This window comes from Bombyx mandarina, chromosome A1 (genome assembly GCF_030267445.1).
Source record: "Bombyx mandarina strain Sakado chromosome A1, ASM3026744v2".
NCBI lineage: Eukaryota > Metazoa > Arthropoda > Insecta > Lepidoptera > Bombycidae > Bombyx > Bombyx mandarina.
The window spans coordinates 15,769,991-15,794,267 of NC_143234.1; the positions used below are offsets into that span (position 1 = coordinate 15,769,991).

At 36.6% G+C, this 24,277-nt stretch overlaps 3 protein-coding genes across 5 annotated transcripts in view; 2 read left to right on the plus strand and 1 right to left on the minus strand.

Annotated features, from left to right (window-relative positions):
- Nucleotides 1-11,934, minus strand: part of LOC114239707 (Carbonic anhydrase-related protein A) — a 172,589-nt gene extending 160,655 nt beyond the window's left edge. For 2 of the 3 annotated variants that reach the window (XR_016325626.1, XM_089739388.1), the window contains exon 1: nucleotides 11,772-11,933. The gene's annotated coding sequence lies outside the window, so the exon portion shown is untranslated. Of the gene's footprint in view, nucleotides 1-11,771 lie in introns of all 3 variants that reach the window. The other variant, XM_089739387.1, reaches the window with a different exon arrangement.
- LOC114239697 (fibrohexamerin) lies at nucleotides 883-5,599 on the plus strand. Its single transcript, XM_089739389.1, has 5 exons — nucleotides 883-1,268; nucleotides 2,520-2,730; nucleotides 3,171-3,310; nucleotides 4,519-4,647; nucleotides 5,151-5,599. The coding sequence occupies exons 1-5, from the start codon at nucleotides 1,181-1,183 to the stop codon at nucleotides 5,303-5,305; spliced, it is 723 nt and encodes a 240-aa protein (XP_089595515.1). The 5' UTR covers nucleotides 883-1,180; the 3' UTR covers nucleotides 5,306-5,599.
- LOC114239700 (fibrohexamerin-like) lies at nucleotides 6,741-10,731 on the plus strand. Its single transcript, XM_089739390.1, has 5 exons — nucleotides 6,741-7,011; nucleotides 7,400-7,610; nucleotides 8,116-8,255; nucleotides 9,488-9,616; nucleotides 10,356-10,731. Exons 1-5 carry the CDS (start codon nucleotides 6,924-6,926, stop codon nucleotides 10,508-10,510), a joined length of 723 nt encoding a protein of 240 aa, XP_089595516.1. The 5' UTR covers nucleotides 6,741-6,923; the 3' UTR covers nucleotides 10,511-10,731.
- Nucleotides 11,935-24,277: the final 12,343 nt, after the last annotated feature.

A 24,277-nucleotide genomic window follows, 5' to 3' on the forward strand; every position in this document is an offset into this window, starting at 1 on the left:
GAAAAAAAAAAAAAAAAAAAAGCCCTCTGCCTTTGTTTCGCCGGTTCTTCTCAGGACTGTGGCTTTTTTGGAACTGGTAGAGTTAACATTGTTATTTGTATTTTGACATTCAACAAGTGTGTCATACTGACATCTAAGTTGAAATAAATGATTTTGAATTTGAATTTGAATTTGACTAGGACAGGTCACCATAACTATACTTGAGACCTTAGAACTTATATCTCAAGGTGGGTGGCGCATTTACGTTGTGGATGTCGATGGGCTCCAGTAACCACTTAACACCAGGTGGGCTGTGAGCTCGTCCACCCATATAAGCAATAAAAAAAAAAAAAAAAACTTTTCGAAATCGTCGAAGAGTTCATACCATCAGCGTGCTGGGCTTCTCGCCTGATCTACTCAGCGAGTCGCGATTTCGATCCGATGGTAAATGCACTAGGAAATAGCTGCGCTTGGGTGAGTTGTTAGTAATGCCTACCTTCCCGGCTGAGCGGGTTCAGTGGTTGGCAAGGATACTTAATTCTAAAAAAAAAGAAAACCAGGCACCATCTTGAGAAATGAGATTTAAGTTTCAATATGGTAACGGCTGTCCCACTCTTCAAAGCGGATAGCAGAAAGAGGCAAAAAAGTGATTAAGTAAAAATTATAGCTGCGTAAATTTGCAATACGCCTTAACGCTATATAATTATGCAAAATTAAAATGTTATAGGCTTAACTTACACTTACCTATGCAATACTTTTATTCGATTTTAAAGAAAATAATTGTTAGATAATAGATTCAACGACTTAATTGCTTCCTAGCGGTGGGAAGTAAAATTCGGTTTACTTGTAAGACTATCCATTAAATCGTTAAGAATATTGACGTTTCCGGTACTTCAGTGTTTAATTCCGTTGAACCAAACAAAATAAATCAAACAACTGTAATTTTTAATTCGTATATATTCGCTAATAATATATTTTATCCGACAAACAAAAAATCAGTTCTAAGTAGCACAAAACATTTTAAACTATTACGAATAGAACTCGCTCGATCTTATTTACTCTCAATTATTATGAATTATTATAGATTAGGTTATTAACTGCAATTTTCAAACACGTAATAATTATATGTATAAATCACGCGATGAGTCTTTGTATTTAAACGATCGCTTTATCTATATAATCCATTCGTGAAGTGGACAAAATGAGAAACTACCTGCGTTTGATATTCATGTTGGTCAGCTGCTTCGGCTGCGCTAGGTCCTCAAGCAAACATCCGGATTCTGACTATGGTAATATCTTTTTTAATTAAAAAAGTTCTAGAATATTTCTAGAATGGCGTGTGGGGGCTACTGAAAAGCGGGGCGGACTACACCTGTCCACATCATTCCATGACAAGTGAAAGAAACAAAATGTAACTGGACTTTTTATTTTTCATCACTTAGATGGGTGGACGAGCTCACAGCCCCCCTGGTGTTAAGTGGTTACTGGAACCAATAGGCATCTACAACTTAAATGCGCCACCCACCTTGAGATATAAGTTATAAGGCCTCAAGTATAGTTACAACGGCTGCCCCACTCTTCAAACCGAAACGCACTGCTTCACGGTAGAAGCAGGGTGGTGGTACCTACTCGCGCGTACTCACAAGAGGTCCTACCACCAGTAACTTAGGACTTTAGGTATATACTCGGTTTAAGGTATATCAGACAGTCAGAGCAGAGAAAGAAGATCGATTCGCTATCTAAAGTCCCAAGGTGATGGAATTACGTCGCAGATACTAAGCGCTCGTCCAAGAACTTTCATTGAGTTTTCGTGCCTAAGATCCATCAGCTACTTAACGCCGCGTGAGCTTACGTATTCATGTTGTTTCTTAAATATTTTTTTGAATGGGTGGACGATCTTACGACCCGTCTGGTGTTAAGTGGTTACCGTAGCCCAAAGACACCTAATATGTAAATGCCACCACCTCCCTCGAGACATAAGTTTTAAGGTCTCAGTTTTAACAGTAAATCGGCTCTCTCCACCCTTTTGGCATAAATAGGCAAAATGGTGGCATCTATGCGTGCGGACACAAAACCTACCAGTAATGACACAAATTATAATTTTGTAAGTTTTTTTATTTTATTTAGAGCTGATGGGTGGACGAGCTCACAGCCCACCTGGTTTTAAGTGGTTACTGGAGCCCATAGACATCTACAACGTAAATGCGCCACCCTCCTTGAGATAAGTTCTAAAGTATCTAGTATAGTTACAACGGTTACCCCACCCTTCAAACCGAAACTCAATACTGCTTCACGGCAAAAACGGGCAGGGTGGTGGTACCTACCCGCGCGGACTCACAAGAGATCCTACCACCAGTAAATGTAGTATAGTTACAACGGCTACCCCACCCTTCAAACCGAAACGCATTACTGCTTCACGGCAAAAATAGGCAGGTGGTGGTACCTACCCGCGCGGACTCACAAGAGGTCCTACCACCAGTAAAAACCCACCTCCTGATCCTACCACCAGTATTACAATAAAAACAAAATAATTATTACAGATTCAATACGAAGACCTTGCCCCAGTTTCAACATAGATTGTATCAGGTCATACTTCCAGCACCACGCGTCGTGTGTACCCCACTACGAACCAATACCAGATCAATTATATCTGCAGAAGTACTCATTGTACATTGCCAATTCTAATATTACTGTCGAACTGAATGACGTGAAAGTCCAAGGTCTTCTTAACGCCAAAATCGTGGAGTTTTAGTAAGTATCTTTATGATTTAGTTTGAATTTGTCGACTACGAGGTACATTGCTTTATGTGAATATTAAGGTTTTTATGAAGACGTCACGAACATTCCAAAAATTTTTTGGGAAATGGTTGGGAAGAATGTTGAGCTCCGATGGTGACTATCAAAACAGTTGTAGAGCTCCGTATACTACTATGAGGTTTTTAAAAGTTATCTCACAATAATCAGTATTTGACTGAATTAAGTCTTCATTCATATTTCGCTTTTGTAGTTTTGTATGTAAGATTAATATTAAACTAGGATGTCACTCTTATAGTTACTAAATCAATACTAGTTTTGTATACGTCAAGTTTTGAAATATTTTTTCATGTTTCCATAACCATTATTCCATTTATGAAAACAAAGCTGTAATATATATTTTTAAAATGATTATAATTGTGTCTTTACTTTTTCAGCATCAACAAGAAAACAGATAAATTAGTGCTTGCTATTGAAACGGAAAAATTGTCCATCGACACACCTCGTCTGCTGATGAAGTACCATAGGAAAGCCCAGGAACCGATAGAATTGGTTGACAAGCTTTACGTCGGCTATGGTAAATATCCTCAGTGAAGCACTGCTCTTGCTAGGGCTAATGCTAACTCACTCTAACCGGCGCCATCTAGGCGGCCTTCGGATAGCCTGCCGACCGAGAGGGCCGGTGGTCGTGGCGCCGACGACCGCCGGTCCGGCGTCCCGAGGGGAGAAGTGATGGGAGAGATGTGCTCCGCACTAAACGCTTCACTTTCCCCCCTTTACCTTTCCATGAGTTCTGTCTCATGCGAGGTTTGGACGTTGGTTGTTGAGCGACAGGAGATTTTAGTTGGTTCGACTCCGACATGCTCCGCCCGCCATCCCCAGTGGAGGGCGGAAGTCCAACAAAAATAAAAGACTAGTGTTAGCAATTTCTCGAAGGTTGAGTCCGTGAGCTCACGCGTAGTTGAAATAGCCCCATAGGCTACCAACGATTTGGTAGGAAAAACTAAAAAAAGGTAATCCATAAGCCGTATCTATAATATATATGTAGTTTAAATATATATTTTAGTTCTACGTCAATAAATGCTCACCCAGTGATTGAAATTCCACCGGATTGTAATTAAATGAATGTATTTGAAATACAGGCTAAATCCAGGCCATAGGCGAGACAAGGTACACAATAAGCAATACAACAGTACATCTAAAATGGTCTCATAGACAAAGTATTTTTTTTAAATATTTAGTCTAGTAATTGTAGTACTATTTTTTTTAAAGTAATTCTCGTGTAGGCGACACAACTCTATACTTCAGATGCCCTAATATTTTTATTATACGCAGCAAATTCATTAACTTCATGAACCATCAAATAATTTATTTGCACAGCATCTATTTTTTGGGATTTAAATCGTAACCTAGAAATGGAAAATCGTGTAAAAAAGCAAACATTTTGTACTGGTGTCAACATTTTGTTAGTATGGGTCGGAACTGCTCAAACTGTTTCTGCTACGAACAAATCGTGCTGAAGATTAGATTTATTCTTACACAGTAATTGAGAATTCGAACATACTATGGTCGGTACTTGGTTGATGGTGCTGAAATCACTGGCTATAATCACAGCGTACTTTCTTTACTCATCGGTAATTCATGAGAAACACTTTACGCAAGGATTTGTAGAAGCAAATTATAATAGGAGAACACCATCAGAAGAATATATAAGTAAACTTAAATCTCCAATTGAAGTTTCGAGAGCAAAAATAGGTTTAAAACTACTATAAGATTATTTCACAGGCGTAGTAACAATCACGGCGACTATACCTTACATCAACAACGTTCAGTTGACGCATGCTGAAGTTACCACATATGCTGAAGATGGCAACGCACCATACACTACAGGAACCAACATCAACAACAGTCCAGGTATTTTGGAATCGTGTTATTACTAGACTTGTTAAAATACTTGGTTATAACTAGCAAGCCCGCCTATTTCTGCCGTGAAGCAGTAATGCGTTTCAGTTTGAAGGGTGGGGCAGCCGTTGTAACTATACTGAGACCTTCGAACTTATATCTCAAGGTGGGTGGCGCATTTACGTTGTAGATGTCTATGGGCTACAGTAATCACTTAACACCAGGGGGGCTGTGAGCTCGTCCACCCATCTAAGCAATAATAATAAAAAATTGGCTCTGCTGACGTTGAAAATATACGTCACAACTCAGCATCAATTATGCCATCTGATTATATTCGTAAAGCAAAAATTATGTAATATTCGGAGCCTGTATATTTTCCTCGAATAATTCCCCTGTTTTTTTCTGTTGCAATTTGAATTTCCGAAGAGTTAGAATTAAGGCTTTAAGCAACATCTTTGCTGTGGACAAGGACTCAGATCGCGCAAAATTAACATAAGTCGATTTTCAATTTTCAGATCCGATAGTGAAGACATCATACGACAATTTGCTTAACAACATGCCGTTCACCATTCGGGAAGCGCTCGTGACTCAAGGGCCCCTGTTCATGGCGAACTACATACAATACAATATTTGCGATTTCGGATTGAGATTCAACAGCTACTCTCATTGAATCTAGTGTTTAAAGTTTTTAATTTTAATTTTAATTTTCTAAAGATTTCAGCAACGGTTTTATTTATTTATAACATTGATCAGTATCATGGCAAAATTCTTTACGTCGATGATGCTGTGAAGTATTTCTCGTTTATTTGAATCAATTCCGTCTTGTAAATCACTTTATATCTTGGACATATATTTCTGTTTGATAGTTATTTGCGCTCTTACGAGTAGCTTAAATTACTATTTAATGTAATCAGTTTGGTGCACAATATTTTCAAAATATAATAAAGGTTTATTCACTTCTTTATTATTTTTGTTCGTTATTCAGAATTTAAGCTTTTAGCCTACTATTCAGCTTTTAATTATTTTTTTCTAAGAATATTGCCTACTTAACCCGATGTATATAGTCTATTTTATAAACTTTGATAATGTTAACAACAATAGTCGTGATTCCCAGCGTGCGTGCAGCAGATACGAGTTTCCTAGAAAATTTGGGACTACTTTTTATTGCTTAGATCGAAGAACGACCTTGTGGCCAATGTGATTACTGGAGCCCATAGACATCTATAACGTAAATGCGCCAACCACCTTGAGATATAAGTTCTAAGCTCACAGTATAGTTACAACGGCTACCTCACCCTTGAAACCGAAACGAATTACTGCTTCACGGCCGAAATAGGCGAGATGGTGGTACCTATCCGAGCGAACTCACAAGAGGTCCTACCACCAGTAATTACGCAAATTATAATTTTGCGGGTTTGATTTTTATTACACGATGTTATTCCTTCACCGTGGAAGTCAAGCCAGAAGGTGATTCAGAAGAAGGTTATTACCAGAGCCCATACATATGCTACTGTGAATCGACATGAGGTCGAAGTAACAATTGAATTCTACGACCGCTGTCCCTAAGCCTTCAGATCGCAAAGCATGACAGCTTCGCAAACAGGAAAAACCCCGGCCAACAAAAATTACAGAGTATACATTTTCAGAAGTCGCAGTTTTGGATTCTTTTAACATGGTGCAAAAAATCTGGGCTTAGATCTTCAAGAAGGCTTCGTGTTTTTAATACTGGTATTGTTTTTTTTATTGGTTTTTGGGTGGACGACAGCTCATAGCCCACCTGATGTTGAGTGATTACCGGAGCCCATAGACATCTACAACGTACAAAATAAATCAAATAACTGTAATTTTCAATTCGTTTATGTTTATATCTATACTAATATTATAAAGAGGAAAGATTTGTTTGTTTGTTTGTTTCGAATAGGCTCCGAAACTACTGGACCGATTTGAAAAATTCTTTTTCCATTAGAAGCCGACATTGTTCCTGATGAACATAGGCTACTTTTTTAATTTTTTTTTTTTTTTTTTGGTTTCATGTGTGTTTTAATGTTTCCGAAGCGAAGCGAGGGCGGGTCGCTAGTTAGTTTATATTTTCGGACAAAAAAAAGGCCTAAGTAGCACAAAGCATTTTAAACGGCTACGCGTAAAACTCCATCTTATTAACTCTCAATTATGAATCATAGATTAGGTTATTAACTGCAATTTTCAAACACGTAATATATAAATCACGCGATGGGTCGTTGTATTTAAACGATCGCTTTATCAATATAATCCATTCGTTAAGGGACAAAATGAGAAACTACCTGTGTTTGACATTCATCTTGGTCAGCTTCTTCGGCTGCGCTAAGTCCTCAAGCGAACATCCGGGCTCTGACTATGGTAACGTTTTTTTAAACTACAAAAAAATCTAGTATACTTCTAGAATACAGTGTGTGACTCACGAAAAAACGGGGCGGACTACACCTGGCCACACTTTTCCATGACAATAGAAGAACGTAAAATAAATAAAATGGAACTGGATTTTAAGTTTAGTTTTATGTCAGATGGTCAGAGCAGCAGAGTATGAAGACGGATTGGTTATCTAAAATTCCAACATGATGGAGTAGCCTCGCTAATGCTGAGCACTCGTCCAAACCCTGTCACTCTGGCTATATCTATTTCAGAGAAATTACATTTTTGGGTGGGTTATCGTGCCTAAGATCCATTAGCCACTTAACGCCACGTGAGCTCATCCATATATTGCAATAAAAACAAATAATTATTTCAGATTCAATACGAAGACCTTGCCCCAGTTTCAACATAGATTGTATCAGGTCATACTTCCAGTACCACGCGTCGTGTGTACCCCACTACGAACCTATACCAGATCAATTATATCTGCAGAAGTACTCATTGTACATTGCCAATTCTAATATTACTGTCGAACTGAATGACGTGAAAGTCCAAGGTCTTCTTAACGCCAAAATCGTGGAGTTTTAGTAAGTATCTTTATGATTTAGTTTGAATTTCTCGACAACGAGGTATGTTGCTTTATTTGATAATTAAGGTTTTAATATTCTAAAAATTTTATTGAATAAAGTTGGAAAGAATATTGAGCTCCGATGGTGACTATCAAAACAGTTTTAAAGCCTTGTGTACTACTATAATGATGAGATTGATATGAGATTTTAAAATGGAAATTTCACTATAGTGTAGTTTTTATTGAATGAATTCTGTATTCTTATGTGATCCTTACACCTATTTACCTATGATTGGATCTAATCCAGTTAGAATCTAGGTTATTCAAAAGCATTTTGAAACTCAAAGTGTCCCACTTTTAGAATTACTCAAACATTACTCGCTCTGAATACGTAAAGTTGTTAAAATTATTTTTCATGTTTCCATAACTGTCATTTATGAAAACAAATAGTGAATGAAAAGCTGTAAAAGCAATATAGTAAAGGTACATAATTATATATTTGAAATTATTAAAATATTTTTCAGCATTAATAAAAGAACAGATAAGCTAGTGCTTGCTATTGAAACGGAAAAATTGACGGTCGAAACACCTCGTATGCTGATGAAGTATCTTAGGAAAGCCCAAGAACCAATAGAATTGGTTGACAATCTTTACGTCGGCTATGGTAAATATACTCAGTGAAGCACTATCACTGCTCTTGCTAGGGCTAGTGTTAGCAATTTCTCTCAGCTGGAGTCGGTGAGCTCACCTACCTGTTCACGCTTAGTTGAAATATCAGTTAGGAAAAGTTAAATACAGGTAATCCGGGATCTGTGTGTAGTTTAATAATATTTTCTAAATCTATGTCAATTAGTGCTCAACCAGTGACTGAAATTCAAGAATTTCAGATTTTTTATTTTTTATTTTTTTATTGCTTAGTTGTGTGGACGAGCTCCTAGCCCACCTGGTGTTAAGTGGTTACTGGAGCCCATAGACATCTACAACGTAAATGCGCCACACACCTTGAGATATAGTTCTAAGGTCTCAGTATAGTCACAACGGCTGCCCCACCCTTCAAACCGAAACGCATTACTGCTTCACGGCAGAAATAGGCGGGGCGGTGGTACCTACCCGTGCGGACTCACAAGAGGTCCTACCACCAGTAATTACGCAAATTATAATTTTGCGGGTTTGATTTTTATTGCACGATGTATTCCTTCACCGTGGAAGTCAATCGTGAACATTTGCTGAGTACATATTTCATTAGAAAAATTTGTACCCGCCAGCGGGATTCGAACACCGGTGCATCGCTCGATACGAATGCAACGGACGTCTTATCCTTTAGGCCACGACTACTTCGTATGAATGAATGAATGAAAGTAATTAGTTGAATGTATTTGAGATACAGGCTAAATCCGGAGACAAGATATGGGACGGGATTAGACAATAAACAGTACAACGGTAGATTTAAAATGGTCTCATAGGTTAAGTTATTTTTCTAAAATTTTTGTTCTAGTAATTGTAGTACCTATTTATTTATAAGTATTATTTGTGCAGGAGACGCATCTTTAAAAAATATTGTTTGCACAGCATCTATTTTTTTGGCATTTAAATCTTAACCTAGAAATGGAAAATCGTGTTAGTGTAAATATTTTGTACTGCCGTAAACATTTTTTTAGCATGGATCGGAACTGTTCAGACTATTTCTTCTTCTAATAAATCGAGCTGAAGATCAGATTTACTGTTATTACACAGTAATTGAGACTTCAAAATTGCACCTTAATTTGGACGTCTTAGAATTCGAAGAAGCAAATGATAATATGAAAACAACATTAGAGGAATATACAAGTGAATTTGAAGCTTTAGTTGAAATTTTGAGAATAAGAATAAGTTTAAAACTATAAAACTATTTCACAGGCGTAGTAACAATAACGGCGACTATACCTTACATCAACAACATTCAGTTGACGAATGCCGAAGTTACCGCATACGCTGAAGATGGCAACCCACCATATACTATGGGACCCAATATCAACAACAGTTCAGGTATATGTTTTTTATTAATTTATTTTTTATTGTATAGGTGTTGAGTTACTGTGATGTTAAGTGGTTACCGGAGCCCATAGACATGCCCCCACCTACCTTGAGATATGAGTTCTAAGGTCTCTGTATAGTACAACGGCTGCCCCACCCTTCAAACCGAAACGCATTACTGCTTCGCGGCAGAAATAGGCGGGGTGGTGGTACCTCTCCTTGCGGACTCAAAAGACGTCGTACCACCGACTACACGATGTTATTCCTTAACCGTGGAAGTCAATCGTGAATATTTGTTAAGTACGTATTTCATTACAAAAATTGGTACTTGCCAGCGGGATTCGAATACCGGTGCATCGCTAGATACAAATGCACCGGAATTCTTATCCTTTAGGCCACGACGACTTGAATATGTAAAAAAATACTCAGTTGTAGCCAGCGATTTAGTTCTGTAATGTCGAATAAGTATGTGACAACTCACCATCAGTTATACCATATGGTCTAAACTGTCTAAAGCATTTAAAGCAAAAAGTATTTAGTTGGAGCTTAAATATTTTTCATGAATAATTCGACTGATTTTTTTATTGCGATCTGGATGTTCGAAGCGTTAAACAACTGATATTTGAACAAAAATGAAACTAAAAAACATCCTTACCGTGGACAAAAACATATTTAAGGACACAGATAGCGCAAAACTGAATGATGTCACCCGTCATCCGCTAACTTAACCCAAAAAAATTTTACTTTTCAGATCCGGTAGTGAAGACATCATACGAACATTTGCTTAACAATATCCCGTTCAACATTCGGGAAGCGTTCGTGACTCAAGGGCCCCTGTTCATGGCGAACTACATACAATACAATATTTGCGATTTCGGATTGAGATTCAACAGCTACTCTCATTGAATCTAGTGTTTCAATTAATTCTACAGATTTCAGCAACTGTTTTATTTATTTATAACATTGATCAGCGTCATGCCAAAATTCTTTACGTCGATAATGCTTTGAAGTATTTCTCCGTCTTCTAAATCACTTTATATATTGGACATAGATTTCTGTTTGATAGTTATTTACGCTTAAATTGTTATTTAACGTTTTAATCAGTTTGATGCACACTATTTTCAAAATATATAATAAACGTTTATTCACTTTTTTATTTTGTTTTTTAATTTTTCAGGATTCTACTAACATTTGTGCCTACCATTATGTTTTCAATTGTTTTCGTATTTTCTAAGAATGCTGCGTACTTAACAAGAAGTCTAGTCGAATTTAAACATTTTGATGACATTGACGTTAATAGTCGTGATTGCCAACGTGCGAGCAGCGGATACGAGCTTCCGCGAAATTTTGGGCCTACTTTTTATTGCTTAGATCGAAGAACGAAGTTGTGGACAATTTGACGTGATGATTACCAGTGCCCATGCATGTGTTACTGTGAATACATTTAAGACATGAGGTCGAAGTAACAATTGTATTATACGACTGCTGTCCCCAACCAAAATTGATCCCCAAATTGATTGCAAATCATGATAGCTTCGCAAATAGGATAAACCCCTGCCACTAAAAATTACGCAAATTTATAAATTATCTGAATTTGATTTTCATTATACCAATTAGATGAATTGATGCCTGTCTACGGAATTTGAACACCGACATATTCGATTGCTTGTTGAATATATCAGGCGTCTTATACTTAAGGTCATGGTGACATCAAAAATTAAAAGCTCTGTTTTACGACCACTTGGTTCGAAAATAATATATTTTTAATTCCACCTTAATAATTTCAGTATGTGTTATAAAATGGACGAATTGTTAATATCCGTCGAAATTACTAAATATTACTTAAATTCAAGTCAATGAGTTCTTTCCGAATAAAATTTTTAGTTTCGCGAACTTTTTGTTACAGATAAAGCTTACTAATTTATAAAATTATTGAAAATTTAAAACTGAAATTCCAAATTTTCAATTGCGAGAAGTAAATAATCATAAAAAAATATATTTTACATGTAACGAGACGAAATTTTTAAGCGGATCTTTCGAAAACACTTGAATATCTTACGTGTCTTCGCCATACTTCACATTAGTGGGTCAACTGATGCAAGTAAAAAACTTTACATTTTATTTTTTATGATGTATTGAAACATATTAATTATTAAATTTCACTTACCTTTAGTAGATTAAGCAACGTGTCATCTTTGGTAGACTTCACTCGCGATCACCGGCGCTATCACGTATCAAAGTCGTAAAGTTTTCCGATATTTTCCGCGAGGTTGGCAAATTCCCCTACCGAGCGTCTACTCTCGCGAAAGCTCGCGGTCAACTGAGCTACTCCGTTATATTGGAAGCGAGTCTCTGCTTTCATGAAATGAACTGAAAGGATTCTTCCGTAACTGAAATGACGTAAAAGCCAGTAGCGGTTCAACAAACAACAATCATACGCCAGAGTGTTAAGGTTCTATTTGAGTGAACAAAAAATTTGTTTTCAAAGTCTTTGGTTGTTTGTTTGGGAGGGCACAGAGGCGGGAATGAGTGTGTCAAAAAAAAATAAGCCAACCGCGTCTCAGTGAATCGAGGTTGTATGGGCGGGAAGTCTATAGAATATCTTTAATTAAAACGCCAACTTTGCCTTTAATGAAGTGAAGTTCGTGGAAAAATCTGGTACGACAGAGGAAGATGGAAGAGCCTGGGGATGTTTAGACTTCACACAAAATCCAAATTAATTAGCCGCGAGTAAGTTATACGGTGCAACGCTTTGATGCAGACTGTCCTGTTTGATACTAATGAAAACTGGAATTATAGTTGTGTAATTAAAATATTTTTGATGACTCGTTCATCTTATTTCAAACGAATGCGAGTTTTTTTATTCTCTATTTTACAACTGTTAATGAAAAATCTGATACGGTGGATTACATAGTAAAACAGGCGTGTTTTTTTCAACGCTCTTACTTCCTTCACTAGTTTATTTCAATCCATTTAAAATGTTTTAGACTAAATTTAAGAAAAGTAGATTGATAAGCAAAGAAACATGAAATTTAAATGTATCATCATCGTCGTCCGAATCACGATTACAAAAAAAATCTTCACGATGCCAAAACCTTTTATTTCGATTAAAGTAATTTATCTGAAATCAATCGCATCAAAATCAGATTTTTTGACTCCGAATCATGAAATAAACAGTCGTCCTTTTCTTGCGAGGCGTGGTTTCAGGGCAACGCATGCGCTGTCTCATAATCTTAAGAATAAGAATCAAATTTTTTGCGCGTTTCGTGATAGTATTACTTTTGTTTTATATACATTATGTACGCATATAGTTACTATATAAAAGATGTCAGCGACGCAAGAAATGTCTGATCTCAGATCGTTTTAACACAGCCATCTAGCTATCTTCTATTGTTTTCTAGACACAATGTGGTTTTATAAAATGTGTTTTCATTGAGAACAATTATTGGGAAACTGAACATAATGAATTTTCAGTTTCTTTTTGTACTCTAAAGCTCAGGAATACATCCATATCGTAGCCTATCGCACAACGCTCTCCTGAAACCTCGTTTGAAAGAGGACATGTCATAGCGCACTGGGAACGTAGAGACAGTCGATCAGTGGATGAGCTCACAGCCCACCTAATGTCAAATGGTTACTGGAGCCCATAGACATCTACAACGTAAATGCCCCACCCACCTTGAGATATAAGTTCTAAGGTCTCATAGTCACAAGGGCCCTTCAAACCGAAACGCATTACTGCTTCACTGCAGAAATAGTCAGGGCGGTGGTACCTACATGTGCGGACTCACAAGTGGTCCTACCACCAGTGATTACGCAAATTATAATTTTGCGGGTTTGATTTTTATTACACGATGTTATTCCTTCACCGCGGAAGTCAATCGTGAACATTTGTTAAGGTCCTTTAGGCCACGACGATTTAAAGTAAAAGTATGGATGAACTATATAGAATACTAGCGACCCGCCCTCGCTTCGCTTCGGAAACATTAAAACACACATGAAACCAAAAAATAAAAATTTTAAAAAATTATAAAAAAAAGTAGCTTATATTCATCAGGGAAAGAATTTTTCAAATCGGTCCAGTAGTTTCGGAGCCTATTCGAAACAAACAAACAAACAAATCTTTCCTCTTTATAATATTAGTATAGACTACGATATTGGGCGGCGTAATGGAAAACACTCGGACACGAAAGAATCAAAGTCCCTCTCTAGACCTACTTACTCACCCATACACTCCATGACTGCTTCACGGCAAAAAAAGGCAGGATGCTTACAATACATCATACTACTAGTAAGAAATATAGAATACCTCATAGCATTTAAACATATCACTACATAGTATAAAACAAAGTCGCTTTCTCTGTCCCTATATCTGTCTGTCCCTAAGTATGCTTAAATCTTTAAAACTACGCAACGAATTTTGATGTGGTTTATTTTAATAGATAGAGTGATTGAAGAGGAAGGTTTATATGTATAATAACATCCATTAAATAGTGGAGAAATCAATAATAAATTACAGTTTCCGAAGCGAAGCGAGGGCGGGTCACTAGTTAATAATAAAACTTTAATTAATAGTTGAAGTTTTGGAATGTTTTTACGTTTACTTTAAAGTACTTATTTACTGGTGGTAGGACCTCTTGTGAGTCCGCACGGGTGGGTACCACCACCCTGCCTATTTCTGCCGTGAAGCAGTAATGCGTTTCGGTTTGAAGGGTGGGGCAGCCGTTGTAATTATAGTTGAGACCTTAGAACTTATATCTCAAGGTGGGTGGCGCATTTACGTTGTAGATGTCTATGGGCTCCAGTAACCACTTAACACCAGGTGAGCTGTGAGCTCGTCCAACCATCTAAGCAATAAAAAAAAAAGTAAATCCTATTTATTACACCTATTTCATATTGGGATATTTTCTATAAATAAACTCTGTACAATTGTGCCATTCTAATCTCTTCACATTGTTTTTATACCTTAAATGGCCGTCGCCTTCGAAGTTACGAAAAAATAGACCAGAAATGGTATTGGATGTTTTAAGCGTCATAGTAAAATATAGTAAAAACTGCCGCAGCAAGCGGTGCAAGGCCTCTAATGTGTTGCAGAGGTTTTTGGAACGAAGTTCCTTATGGAACGATGCAGAGGGGTACCCTAACCGGGAAAAAACGACCGTAACGTAAGATTTTCATTAGCAATGCACACAGTGTACGACTTAGCTTTGTAATAACGTACAAAAAATAACATATTTTTATTATATATTTTTTATAAATCATGGTGAATAAAATAAAGTTGATAACTTTGTAAAGTAGTTTTTTATTTTTTTTATATCAATAAAAAAATCATAATAAAAAATGTATACTTACCCGAATAATTATTTTCCTTAAACCTCGAATAGAACTAAAAATTAATATTTTTATAATAAGGAGCTACGTTCCTATCCGGTGTCCCACAATACCACACATCTTTTTTATTGCTAAGATGGGTGGACCAGCTCACAGCCTACCTAGTGTTAAATGGTCACCGGAGCTCATAGACATCAACAAAGTCAATGCCAACGTCCATCTTGAGACACAAGATCTAAGTCTCAGTTTTTACCGTATCGCCTTTCAAACCGAAACGCATTACTGCTTCACAGCAAAAATAGGCAGGGTGTTGGTACTCATCCGTGCGGGCTTACAAGACGTCACTAATAATTACGCAAATTATAATTTTTGCGGGTTTTTTCTTGATTACACGATGTTATTCCATCACTGCGGAAGTCATTCGTGAACATTTGTCAAAAATGTATTTCGTTAGAAAATCTCGGCAGAGTCGTATCAATCGATACAAATACACGGACCGTGCTATCATTTAGATCACGATGAGTTCAAAGTAATTAATTCTATAAGTTCAAAGATCAGTCAATCTGTACTCTGGGTCTGCGGAGGGACTTCAGTTCCCTCTGTATTTTGTACCCTATGTTCCATGGGGAGTGCTCTGAGGAATTGTTCGAGATGATACCGGCATCTCGTTTTTACCATCGCACCGCCCGCCACCGGAGCAGAGTTCATCCATACTACCGGGAGCCACTGCGGTCATCCACAGTGCGTTTTCAGAGATCTTTTTTGCCACGTACCATCCGGCTATGGAATAAGCTCCCCTCCACGGTGTTTCCCGAGCGCTATGACATGTCCTTCTTCAAACGAGGCTTGTGGAGAGTATTAAGCGGTAGGCAGCGGCTTGGCTCTGCCCCCGGCATTGCTGAAGTCCATGGGCGACGGTAACCACTCACCATCAGGTGGGCCGTATGCTCGTTTGCCTACAAGGGCAATAAATATATATATATATTAGTTCACATCAATCCAAATATGTCAAAAAATAACAAATTCTACAATAGAGCCCCAAGAATCGCAGAGAAAAAGAACACACATACTTTACAGACCCAAAGTAGGTTGATTAATTTAATATCATCGTTAGAGTATAAATTTTTAGATACCAAAAGTACATTCTTTTTTTTTTTAATAAATTAAAAAAACTTTAAAAACTTAATTCAAAAGAAGTACACGTTAAAGCCTGTTCCATGACTGCAAGGGCTTGAAATTTTTTTGGTACAAGAAGAAAGTCCGCGTTCTTTTTGAAGTTTCGCCACAAACTGATATCTCGTACACAATAAGAAGGTGCCATATGAGGCAGTTAAACTTGGTTAAGGTGTTTCGACGCCTAACGTGACGTAATATGGTGTGTGTCAAATGGTTTTTTTTAGACAACTAAATGAAAAATAACTTTTATTTGAAAGAATTCCTTTCAGATTCAAAATGTACCAATATTTGGTCTATTTAATTGGGAATATTTAAAGAGATTTTAATTAATTATTAAGACACGTTTCCTAAACTAAACTTTATACCAAAATAGTACAATTATAGTGGTTGTTGTTTAGGTTTCCGTTGTAAAATTATATGTAATAATATTATGATTGCTTGGACACAAACACAACTCATATTATTTAAATTCCGTAAAAATTTTATTTATTGCTTAGATGGGTGAACGAGCTCACAGTCCACCTGGTGTTAAGTGGTTACTGGAGCCCATAGATATCTGTGACGTAAGTGCGCTACCCACCTTGAGATATAAGTTCTAAGGTCTCAAGTATAGTTACAACGGCTGCCTCGCCCTTCAAACCGAAACGCATTACTGCTTCACGGCAGAAATAGGCAGGGTGGTGGTACCTACCCGTGCGGACTCACAAGAGCTCCTACCACCAGTAAAAAATTGAAATTTCACACGAATAAACTTTATTTCGGACCTCAAAAACTTTTCTTACCCTAAAGTAATCGGTGGATTCGCAATGAAAACGTTTTGCCTAAATTATAATTTTCTTTTGGACTTGTAAAATAGCAGTGGTGTTGAATGGCATTCAACCCGGAAAGCCGCGGTTACCCGGCGATTAAAGACCGAACCCGTTTGATGTATTCATCCGTACAGGGTCATCACACATGAATTAATAATATACAATAATTAGTGTCGCTTTATTGCACATGATTAATATGTTTCAGTATGGCATAATGCCGCATAACTTAATATATTTTCTGTAATAATAATAATAATAATAATAAATATTTACTAACAATCACGCCACGTTAACTGGTCCCGTGATAAGTTCGTAAAGAACTTGTGTTACAGGTACCAGGTAACGGAAATAAATATAAGATTTTTATTATACACATACATATATTTAATATACATCCATAGCCCTGGAAAAGACATTTATATTTATCATACAAAATATCTTCCCTTGGCGGGGTTCGAACCCGCGACCCCCTTGTGTAGTGACCATGTCACTTACCACTACACCAGACGGCCGTCTAATGTCTAAAGGTTTTGGTTTTCATCCTGAAATCGCAGACCTTCGTACTAAAAATCGCGAAATAAACATTATATAACAAGAATCAAAATATATAAATTTAGCAGGTAATAAAATATTTATTAGGTTCAGATATCCGTGGCATGACCCACGCGTCTGGTTGCAGTGTTGATCGCGCTAACTCTCTTACCCCGCTCGGGTTCTGACCTCGGGGAAAATCAGACGTGTGGTTTGTTATTTGTTCTCCGTATTCGCGGGAAATTTTCACTCGGATTACACAAAAGTCAAATACACTATTTCAATCATATTTATAATGTCCAGATGTATGTGTACAGTATTAAAATATAAACAAAAAGAAGTATACGACGCACTAGACGATACTAATTAAACTAAAATTTCGATTTTATATTGAACTTAAATCGGCGCGCGAATCTTGTTGAATGACGTCAGGGGACACCTGCGCGTTCGGGAATTCCGATCGCGCCCGATGACGCCCTAGAGCGATATGCCAATGTTGCAGGCTACAGACCAGGGCCCTGAAACTGCGATAATTTAAGACAATTTTTTTTTTGTATGGAAACTAGCGACATCTTGTAGTGGATGCCCCTAAACTTATATGTAGTTAAAGTTAAGGCATTTAATTATTGTACAACTAAACACAGAAAATAAAAAAATTATAAAGCATACAAGTTTTTATTTGACAAATTGATTAATTTTTATTAATTTTGATAGTTTCTATAAATTTAACAAATCCTTGATTTAAAATAAAATATAAGATAGGTAATTTTACTACCATCTACAGAAGCAATGAGAAACTAATCAAAGCGAAGCCCTTTAGCTGCCGACGCCCGTAAACTTTTTTGTCGAGTGCTTGAGTTGCTTCTCTATAACTAATTTATGTGTATTATCCTTCGATCAACAATAGTAAGTATTATCTATGCTACAGACGTTTTGACAAGAGTGTCAGGGAGTCGTTTAGTGGCATTGTTGACGACAAGACCACAAATTCTCTATGGTCATATGGCATATATGGTAGCCACTTTATACCGAGTAAATCGTTCACCTATCTACGCAAAAACCAGTACTCTGATCTGGATTGTCATTAGAGTATTATTTAATTCCTTGTCACTCCAATTGACTTACTTTCATTTCCATCTAATTCAACACCATACAATGTCGCTGCCAATACATCTATCTCTATATATAAAAGTGAATTGTTGTTCGTTAGTCTCGCTAAAACTCGATAACGGCTGGACCGATTTGGCTAATTTTGGTCTTGAATTATTTGTGGAAGTCCAGAGAAGGTTTAAAATAGATAAATATGAAAATGCTTGGAATTAAATAAAAATAACAATTTTGTTTTCCCTTTGATGTCTCCCCCGTCGGACGGATTCCTTTTGTTTGTTTTAAGTTTATTTTATACAAAAGTTTAGTGCTTTTATTTATCGATTGAGGCACTACGAAGTCTGCCGGGTCAGCTACTACAATATAAAAAATTGTTGTAATTTTTGGTTCCTGATAAACTTATACTTACTTATACTATACAAGCGGTCCGCTCCGGCTTCGCTCGGGTGTTTAACAAAAATTTTAACAATATTTGACATTGTTTTATTTTTTTAAATAAAAGAACACTTATTACATATTACGGCATAACTATAATAGTTAGACATATGTTGTCGCGACACTTTTTTAAAATAATAATGTGTTCTACAAAGTCCATAGTACATTATTATAATCTATCATCAATAGTTTTCGCAGGGCACGCGATGTAAAGAATATTTTAGGTAATTTTTTTACACCTTGGGTTACATTATTGGAGTTTTAGTAAGGATCCCTAATTTTTTTCAAAAAATATTTAAGCCCATGTCACTCGAGAATAATGTAGCTTCCAAACAGTGCAAGAATTTTTCAAATCGGCTCGGTAGTTTCGGAGCCTATTCAATACAAACAAACAAATCCTTCCTCTTTATAATATCAGTATAGACAACGCGACAGCCCTAAATTCTTAAAGCAAAACTCAGAAACTGCGAGTGTAGATAAAAGAGGCAAGTTAATACTCCTTCGGGCTTTAACAGTCGGGAATTGTGATATTCGATTTCTGATGTATTTATTAGCCGATCGGCATTTTGGTGGTTTAATAATGAGAACTGAAAAGAAAAGTTCTTAGACATAGAAGTAATTTTTAAAATTCTGATATAAATAAAATTATACCTGAATTTCTTTTATTTATTTAATACTGGTGGTAGGACCTCTTGCGAGTCCGCGCGGGTAGGTACCACCGCACGGCCTATTTCTGCCGTGAAGCAGTAATGCGTTTCGGTTTGAAGGGTAGGGCAGCCGTTGTAACTATACTGAGATCTCAGAACTTATCTCAAGGTGGGTGGCGCATTTACGTTGTAGATGTCTATGGGCTCCAGTAACCACTTAACACCAGGTGGGCTGTGAGCTCGTCCACCCACCTAAGCAATAAAAAAAATTTAAAAAAATTAATGCAGCGAAATGTCAGGTACGTTTTTTTTTTCCTTCCTAAGCTGATAGCCTTGAGAGGCTATTTCAGCGTAACTTTAACTAGTAGGTGAGCTCACGGGACTCAAACTGGAGTGATGCTAACACTGGCCCTAGCAAGAGCAGTGCTTCGCAGAATCTACGACAGGATCGGAAACGCGACACACTGAGAAGATACAGCGAGAAACTCAGTGGGTTGTGTCTATGGGTTAATTCGCTCGTCGAGCCCTTTGTCGCAAGCGACGGATTCGACGAGGACGGTGACCGGTGCTTGTGGTGCCTAAAAGCACCGTTAATGGATCTGGGGGATCCGTAATGACGTGCTTTGGGCTTGTGATCTTAATCGGTTTCACTGTAACATCAATTAATCTAGACCTTAATTATCTGTTTTAAACAAACGATAGAAACAAGTTTATACATATCCGACATATCAGCTCTGATGAAATATCGACTGTCCAGATTTCTATGGGCATGAGTCATGTTAAAAACGGTCCTTTGTGAGGCTTATCATGTCTCATACGCACTGCAAAGAAGTCCGATCTTGCCTCGAAAAGATGTCAAACGCACTGGCTGAAAGTCTTACAAAAATTGTCCCGCAATCAACGTGTTAAAAAAACAAGGAGGATGAATTTGGCAACTAGTAAATCAACCACACGTACTACATATAATGATAACTTCTGATGATATTGTACAGACTAATGAAATTTGTTTATTAGGCATACGATGTACACATTAGAAGCTAAAAAGATACACAAAGAATAACAAGAATTAAAAAAAAAACTGGCTTGCCATATAAGCATGTGCGCACGTCTAAACAAGACAAATGTGCTGAGTTTTTACACAACGTTCCTTACAACTATAGAATAAAACAATGCGATAACGAAAAATAATCTAACTTATAATGTAAGGAAATAAATTTACTCACAATATACATTAAGCAACCTACTTAACCCTTGACGATGCACTTGAACATTTTTTTTAAATTGAAATGCGAAATATATTTAGGCTAGCGACCCGCCCTCGCTTCGCTTCGGAAACTGTAATTTATTATTGATTTCTCCACTATTTAATGGATGTTATTATCAAAAACCGTTGCGTAGTTTTAAAGATTTAAGCATATATAGGGACGACAGATATAAGGACAGAGAAAGCGACTTTGTTTTATACTATGTAATGATAAACACAAGTTTTCTTAACCTCCACAATTATATTTGTTTGAATTCGGAACGTCAAAGGTGTCAACGGGCGACGTCCGCTATGACGCTTTACCCCTTTCCATTTCCAGCCGTCAAGGGCGACACATCTGTTTCTTATTTCTTATAGTCATTAGTTTTAAATTCTTTATTTTGTCACTTATAGATCAATAAAAATATCAAACTAATAATACAGTCCACTCTTATTCACAACGCAACAATATTTCTGTGTTAATTACATTTTATTTTCCCGGCTTAGACTCAATAGACCTACATCGAGTCCTATACAGTTTCAACTTTGTGCACTAATTCAATTGGACTTGTTAAAGTAAAAGCGACGTTCCGTTCTCTGGGGAGACGGATTCGATTCTCAGGACTAACTACTGTGGACGACGGAATTTATGTCGACGGGTGTTTGCAAACCTACTATCCTAAAGGTCGGACCGCACTAGAGTGGAACTGTACCGTAGTTAGGCGCAAATGCCACTATTGACAATAATTAATATGCTTTATATTTTAGTTTATTCTATGTTATTATTTATTTGTTTATTACTAATAAAATGGAACTGTTATTCTACCATATCCTATGCCTTTAAACGAGCTATTCTTGTATATTAATATATATAATCTGAATCTCGGAAACGGCTCCAACGATTTTCATAAAATTCAGTATACAGGGGATTTCGGGGGCAATAAATCGATCTAGCTACGATTTATTTTCAGAAAATGTTGTTTTATTCGTGTTTTCAATAATCAACTATTCCCGACATCTATTGGCGAATAAAAATACTATTTTTCTTAATTGAGGGCAACTAAGAAGGCGTTATCAAAAAAAAAAACCGAGCAAAGCTCGGTCATCATCTAGTTTAATATTTTATTGAAATTGTTATGATGTGAAAATGTTCAGAATAAGTTTAATTTTTATTTTATTGTTTTAAAACACATATAACTGTCAAAATAATTAAATATTAATGAAGCATAAATATGAATAATAAATTATGTTATAATTAACATTACTAATTCGATTAAGTATTTTAATTGTTATGCAATTAATGTTGCTGGCGCCATCTATTATTAGGCTGGATAAGAATAATGTTAATTTACATTAGTTAAAAGTTATTTATGTAAAATAAATTAATGCTAGAGTCATGTAAAAATCACTAAAATATTTATTGTAAATAATAAGCTATATTTTATTATTGTTTCAAAGTACTTACATTCATAATATTACGCTTACATTAATATTACGCTTACATTAATATGTAAGCGTAATATTTTGAACTGCTGTGGTAGATTATTTAGAGTATGTACCTATGTTTGAAGGAACCTTTTTTTTTCTTAGACCTCAGTAGTTCTCGATACTACATCAGAGCTGATATGTCGGATATGTATAAATTTGGTTCTAACGTTAGCTTAAAACAGATAATTAAGGTCTAAATTAATTGATGTTGCAGTGAAACCGTTTAAATGGTTAATTTTATAAATGTCGAACGTCACCCTAATAAACTCCATATTCGCGATATAAGTGAAACCGTCGCGTCGCTCCGGTGAAAACTTTCGCAGACTGCGCCGTGGTGTTTCACGTTAACGTAATAAAAACTACGAGACGTTATAAACTTGAGAATTTCGGTCTGACAAGATCATCTACTCTAATGTGAAATACACATTTTATTTGATTATTTGATTGCGTTCCGAGCTAAAGTTTAGTAATTTCATTACCATTTTCGAATACGCCATGATTACTTGACAAAGAGATGGCGGGACATCGTGAGACGCATCAAGTCTGCCCCTTCCAACACTACATGACGATCACGACCGCTTTGTCGAGAGTGACACGATTGAGAAGAAGAAGACTGATTACTAATTGCAGACAAGAAATTTAATTTCATATTTACTAAGAAAAAATAGATCATGACAATTTCGTTTCATAAAAATAGACGAGGGTACATAGAATTTAAGTACATACTTAGATTGATCGATGATTTCATATTTTTAGGCTATATACTGTTGAGGCTGGACGATATGATATTTCAGAAAATTCAGTTCCGATTTCATTCTTTATCCCTGTGTTTACTTAATTTTCTATCTGTCATAAGCTTATTAATCCATTAAAATCTCGGATTCTAGTTTACAATAATGGTTTTAACATATTGTACGCGGTAGTTGTAATTGAACGGCGAAGTAATCATGAATCATGATCACGGTAAAGGGCACGAATCATGTCTCAAGATGAATGACGTTTCTCTATGAGCTCCAGTACCGCCCGAAACCGGGTGGATTAAGCACTATTCCCCCCATTGTAACCATAACTCATAAAGATTTTTCCGCCATTGTTGATTTCATAAAATCTGATTTTTTTAAAGTATTTTTTTTTTCTGTACTTCTTGTGTGTACATAAAAGAATTACGTAATTCTACAAATTCGTTGGTCACAGTTGGAATTAATTTAAGAAGTACCTACAAAACAACTTTAGATTTGAAACAACGAAATGGCTTAACCTAAATACATCCAACTGAAAGTCATTGAAAAACCGTACCTAATCCAATAGAATTAAAATACAAAAACAAACCTTCAATCTAAATACCAAATGTCTTCGCAATCCGATAAACTCGATCGTGAATCTGCGAGTCAAAATGTGAACTCGAAATAAAAACTGGAAAGCACTCCATTACCCTCCAATCTTATTACATCTGTTTACCTATAAAACTGAACAAATTCAACTCTGCCCAATAAGTGTTTAGGTTGAAAATTGTATAAAAACCCCCTACAGCACTTAAGTCGTTTTATTGGACTTAATTTGTGGTGGTTGAACGCGGCAAACATTTGCATTCGTACGGTGAATCTGCTTAACGGCTCTTAGCAAACAAACAAGCGAAGATTAGGCAAATGTTCCACGAATTAAGTTCATCCAGTTTTTCGAGTGGCTAGTTCGTAAATATATTTATCCGTAGCAAGAACATTCCGCCGCGCCGAGAAGCAATAATGCGTTTCGGTTCGAAGGGTGGGGTAGCCGTTGTAACTATACTGAGACCTTAGAACTTATATCTCGAGGTGGGTGGCGCATTTAGGTTGTAGATGTCTATGGGCTCCAGTAACCACTTAACACCAGGTGGGCTGTGAGTTCGTCCATCCATCTAAACAATAAA